Source organism: Propithecus coquereli, unplaced genomic scaffold, assembly GCF_000956105.1.
Source record: "Propithecus coquereli isolate 6110/MARCELLA unplaced genomic scaffold, Pcoq_1.0 Scaffold165, whole genome shotgun sequence".
NCBI classification, from domain to species: domain Eukaryota; kingdom Metazoa; phylum Chordata; class Mammalia; order Primates; family Indriidae; genus Propithecus; species Propithecus coquereli.
This window is the reverse complement of record NW_012141080.1, coordinates 1,041,252-1,046,960: the sequence shown is the minus strand read 5'-3', so window position 1 is coordinate 1,046,960 and position 5,709 is coordinate 1,041,252. Positions and strand designations below refer to the sequence as shown.

Genomic DNA, 5,709 nt, shown 5'->3' with positions numbered 1-5,709 from the left:
TGAGATGAACTCACACACGTGAACATGGTTTGTAAGCTCTGTACTAAGAGGTGGCTGTTAGGAAGCATTGCTGGGACCCGGATGTGGTGAGTTTGAGGTTGCCGCGTTATCCATTTGAGGGAGGCCCTGGGTACGGCCAGGAGACCCGCAGCCCCAGGCTAGCTTCGTGGTCCTTGTGACTGGCCTCGCCCCCGCCCCCAACACCCATGACATCCATAGCCCATCGGTGTCCCCCCAGGAAAGCCAAGTCCATCTGCATCTCAGCCGAGTCTCCATGGAGTCGACACTCAGCAATGAGAGGGTGCTGGCCCGGGGGCCGCAGTCATGCAAACTCCAGAGGGCAGAAGCAGGCGGTCTGCGAAGTGGGCCTTTGGCACGGCTGAATAACCTTCCATCTGCCCTGAGAGGAATGCGGGCGTTCGCCTGTGGCCTGCAGGACAGTCTTTATTTTCTAAGAAATGTGGGCTGCGGTGCAGATCTGCTGCACCTTACCCGGTGGGATTTTGTGGGCCACAGCCAGGCCCAAACGTCATGGCCATCTGCTGCCCTCCTGCTACGCCGCCTGTTTGTCTGGAGACAGACTTGTTCCCAGCATGACTGGAGTCAGCCGAGGGCATCACGTGCTCTGGTCCCCGCCTGCCTCGCCCCTCCTGGCGCTGTCACGTGGGGGGCACTGCCCAGGCAGGCTGTCCCAAGGTACCCTTTTCTTCCCGCAGGAGCGGCCCCAGCCCATTCCCCCATGAGCCCACTGGTGGCACCGGTCTGGTGTGCGGTTACCTCTCACCCATGTTTAATTCATGGCTAGGGAGTTGGGAGGAGCTTCCCAGGAAAGGGAAGAGCTCCCCTGGGGTCTTGCCCAGGTCCTGCCCACCGAAGAGCACATAGCCGAGGCCCCAGCCTCCTCCTTGGGTCTGGGGCCGGGGAGTGGAAACCACCGATGGGCTCAGAGGACACTGTCCCAGCCAGGGCACAGCCATCGGTCACTAATCCGCGGCCCTGGAATGTCTGTGGGCCAATCAGCAGGGTCTCTGGGGGCTCCCCAAGGGCGCTAATAATCCTGCAATGATTAGCAGGGGCCACGGGGTCAGTGCGCACTGCTCCGCCTGCTGTCGGTGGGGCGGGCGGGCCAGGCCGGGGCTGGAGCAGCGGGCAGCCCCGGGAGCTGTCTGTCTGTTTTCATGCCAGCACCGACGGGAGGCTGTTTGGACACAGCGATTACTTACTCACCAGCCTCCCTCTTTTGTCTGCCAGCCCAGTCTGACTCCTCGAGCTTGTGAATAGCTCCATCCAGCCTGGGAAGCGAGCTGGACGGCTGAGCCAGGCTGTGCCCGGAGCGCCCAACAGGGCCATGCTGCGGCCGGAGCCTTCCCCCAGGCTGGGGGGCCTCCTGCCTGTGCTCCTGGCTCTCCTTGGCATCGCCTGGGCAGATGTGTGGATGCCCCACCCGCAGGAGCAGGCTCCAGTGCCCGGAGGTAAGGGACGTCTGGGCAGAGCCATTGCGAACTCTGCAGAGGGGGTGCTAGGCGACTTCTGGAGCCTTGGGCCGTGCTGTTGTGACTTAATGAGGGAACCCTCAAACCATGGTGGGCTGGGGCTGGGGACGAGGGCGGCGGAAGGAGGAAGTGGTGGGCCAGGGCTGGGGTCAAGGAGGAAAACTGACCAGAGCCTGCAGCTGGGCCCAGAAGTGCCTCAGTGGCCGAGCAGAGCCCCAGGCAAGGGCAGCTGCCCTCTCCACGCCCCAGCCGTCCTCACCCCACACTGAGCCCGGCTTCTATACCCAGGCTTCCTTCTCCATCTCTGCGCCCCGTGCCCACCCCACACGCACCACCCTCCTCTCCCGGCTTAGGTCTTGTTTCCTAAGGGGGCCTGTACCCTCACCCGCCCTGGCTCGGGCCCAGGTTCCCCTGCTCGCAGCCTGACCTTCTCTCTCCACCCCAGCCTTGAGCAGGAAGGAGAGTTTCTTGCTCCTCGCCCTGCACAACCGCCTGCGCAGCCGGGTCCACCCCCCTGCGGCCAACATGCGGAGAATGGTGAGTGCCTCGGCCCAGCTCTGCTCTGCCAGGGGGCAGCGGGAGGGACAGGCCCCAGAGGAGGGCTCAGGCACAACCAGTCACCTTGCCCACTGGAGAGACTGTGGCCCTGGTTCCTGGGGCTCTGTGGCTTCTTCCCCCCAGGGGACCCTCAGTGCAGGAGGTCTGGCCCCTTGGCTCACACAGGCCTGAAGGGCAGGCCTTGGGCCTTCCCTGGCATCCTGTTGCCATGGAGACCAGGAGACATGGAAGGAGACAGTCCCCTCCTCCAGGGAAAAGGAGTTTCCCCAGGAGTCCAGCAGGATAGGGGGGTAGGGAGTGGGGGGCCGAGATCTTCCTGGGCTTATCTGGGCCACCAGGCGGGGCCTCTCCCAAGCTTCCTGCTCATTCACTGGTCATGTTTCACAGCAGGAGCAGGTGTGGGGAGGTGGGATTTCCCACCACCCCAAGTGGGGCTGTCCTCAGGGGGCTCATAGATGCTGTCTCCCAAAGTCTGGGACCCAGCAGCCACAGCTCACGGTCACAGGCCAGGGAGCAGGGGCAGACCCGGGCGGGGGCGGGCAGGGTTCCCCATGGCTGCCTCCCATGAACTCCTCCTAGGCTGGTGGTGACCTTGAGCGCTCTGGGGTCAGTTTCCCAGGAGGTGGAGGTGGGGAGGGCGGGGGTGTGGGGGTTCCCAGCCCTGAGTGGCTCTGCCACTGCTCAGGCCCAGCCCCTGGGCAGCCAGGGCTATTCCCAGCTATGACACCCAGCGGTGGGTGCTCCTGCCTGGGACCCCGCAGGTGCTGCGGCCAGCAGGCGGGCAGGTGGGACCCTCTTCAGGGCCTTTTGTGGAAGTCCTGGAAAACCATATTTCAGTGAAAGGAACAAACGGAGCCCACCCCTCAGCACCCCCACCGCCTCAGCCCTGGGACCCCTGGCGGGCCTCTAGGGCTCAGGGCGCCCCTTCTTTGTACTCTGGTGTGAGGCCCAAGGGAGTCCCCTGCTCCCGCTGCGCCCTCATCAGAGGCAGAATCCCAGGGAACATTGCGAGGCCAGGCCTGCTGGGGCAGCCCTGAGGGGCACCTTCCCCCTGCATCTGTTCAGTCCTTGCAGCGTGCTATGCTGCATCGTCCCCATTTTACACATGAGGACGCTGAGTCTCATGGAAATTAGGTAACCACTAGGGGTCACGTGGCTGGACCAGGGGGTGGGGTTGGGGAGCAGTGAGGCCTGCTCCAGAGAGCTCTCCAAAGCCAGGAGACGTCTCACACGCTTTGTTTCCACACTGTACCCCTACTTACTCCAAGGCGGGGGTGGGGGGGCCGAGAAAACAGGCTAGAGAGGCATGGCCGCTGCAGGAGGGCAGCTTGGCCAGGCAGGAGCCACTGAGCCTTTCTGACAATGGCCAGAACACAGAGCCAGTTGGCAAGGCTTGGGCACCACTCTCCTGACAGGAACAGGGCAGGAAGGTCATCCCATTGCCTGTGCAGGGCCTCTGGGAGCCCACGCCAGGACGCAGGGAGAGGGAGGCTCCGTCCCAGGAGGAGCCGAGCTCTGGTTCAGGTGTCAGGCACCGCTGTGCTTTCCCAGCGCACCTGGGAGAGCTCCCGGTGGGTCCTGCCTGACCTTTCCTGGCCCCGGCTCAGTGAGAGAGACCAGCTCAGAGCGTCAGGTGTGCAAGCAGGACTCCTCATCCAGTGCTCTCTTCTCCACATGACCTGGCAGGCCCCTCCTGGGTGCTTGTAGACAGTGGAGGAGTTGAATCGAGGCCTGGCCCAGCAGTTGCCTCCTTTACCCAAAGGCCTCGCGTTGACACCTCTGTCTGTGCCACCCCCAGGACTGGAGTGAGAGCTTGGCCCGACTGGCTCAAGCCAGGGCAGCCCTCTGTGGCACCCCAGCCCCGAGCCTGGCGTCTGCCCTGCAAGTGGGCTGGAACGAGCAGCTGCAGCCGGCAGGCTTGGCGTCCTTTGTCGAAGTCGTCAGCCTGTGGTTTGCAGAGGGGCAGCGGTACAGCCACACGGCGGCCGAGTGTGCCCACAATGCCACCTGCGCCCACTACACTCAGGTGAGTGTGTTGCAGGTGAGGCCAAGGTACAGGCTCCCAGGCTCCTGAGGCCAGCTGGGTCATCTCAGAAAAGACTATGATTTGTCCTAAATTTTGGGATTCCTTTTCCTCCAATTTGTTTAATTTTACTTTTTTCAGTCTTAAATATGAGTCATTTAAAACATAAATTTAGAAATGGACCCCTTCTTACCCACTCCTAGATTTAGAAGATGTTACTAAGCTAAAGCGCCACTCTTCCCTTTGCTCTCTGTCCCTGCCCTGAGGGAACCTTCCTGAAGTTCAGGTCCATCACTTCCCAGCAGGTTTCTTTCTTTTTTCTCTTCATTCAACAAATATTTGTCAAGTGCCTTCTATGTACCTGGCACTCTTTCGGTGCTAAGGTAAAGCACTGAAAAACAGAAGCCAAATCCCAAGCAGGTTTTGATACTTCTACTACACATATAAGTGTTTTTATACGTTTTCCACTTGTGCAAGTGAGTTGTGTTTTTAAGAGTCTCATGCTCTACTGACTGAGCTAGCTGGCTGCCGGTGAGTTGTGGTTTTAAATCTTACATAAATGTTCTGTGTGTCTCCTTTTGAAACTTATCACTCCAGACCACGTATAAGATTTACTTCTGTTGATCCACATAGGCATGGGGGATTCATGTTGACTATTCAAGTTTCACTACGAATAAAATGCAATTCATTCATTCTAAAGGATGTGGACGGGCATCTAGATTATTTCCGCTTTTTTATCATTACAAACCATACCATGGCACAGAGACCCTGGTTGCGCATGTGCGTCCAGAGTTTCTCTAGGAGAGACTCAGAAAAGGAATGGCCCGTCACAGGGAACGCACCTACAACCACGTGTTGCCAAAGCGACTGCAGCAGCCGTACAGACCAGTGAACCAGTTCCTGCTTCCCGGCATCATCGGGCTCCTTGATTTTTGCCAGAATCGAGGGTATAAAAACCTCACTCTGTTTTCAATTTCATTTCCCCGATCACCTGTGAGACTGAGCACATTTCCCACCCCACGAATTACCTGTTCATATCCCTTGCCCATTTTTACAACACAGTTTGTCTTTTTCTTATTTATGTGTAGGCATCCTTTCGGTATACTTTTTGATGGTCCTATGGTTTGCAAATACTTTTTCTAGCATGTGGCTTGTGTTTTTATGTTATCTTTTATTGTGTAGAAGATTTTGATATTATTGTAATCCATTTTATCAGTCTTTTCCTTTATAGTTCATCCTTTTTGTTGTACCATGTTGGAGGAATCCTTTTCTACCCTAACATCAGAAAGATGTTTTTTTTCTATATTTTCTTCCAAGGTTAAATGTTCTCATATTGAGGTCATTTAGCCACCTGGAACGTTTGTGCATGCTGTGACATAGGACTTAATTTTATCTTTTTCCATATGAGCGCCTTTTATTGAGTCCTTTCCCAGCTGATTCATGATGCCACCGGAGTCATATGCTAAGTTCATATATCCACACAGGGCTGTTACTGAGCTCTCTGTTGTTTTTTGTTTTGTTTTGTTTTGTTTTGTTTTGAGACAGAGTCTTGCTCTGTTGCCATGGCATCAGCCAAGCTCACAGCAACCTCAAATTCCTGGGCTTAAGCGATCCTCCTGCCTCAGCCTTCCGAGT

At 57.4% G+C, this 5,709-nt stretch overlaps 1 protein-coding gene across 1 annotated transcript in view; it reads left to right on the top strand.

The window, feature by feature from the left end:
• Nucleotides 1-1,348: 1,348 nt before the first annotated feature.
• Nucleotides 1,349-5,709, top strand: part of CLEC18B (C-type lectin domain family 18, member B) — a 12,346-nt gene continuing 7,985 nt past the window's right edge. The window contains exons 1-3 of the mRNA XM_012641569.1: nt 1,349-1,472; nt 1,939-2,030; nt 3,850-4,077. Coding sequence (XP_012497023.1) covers nt 1,349-1,472; nt 1,939-2,030; nt 3,850-4,077 — 444 coding nt within the window. The remainder of the gene's footprint in view (nt 1,473-1,938; nt 2,031-3,849; nt 4,078-5,709) is intronic.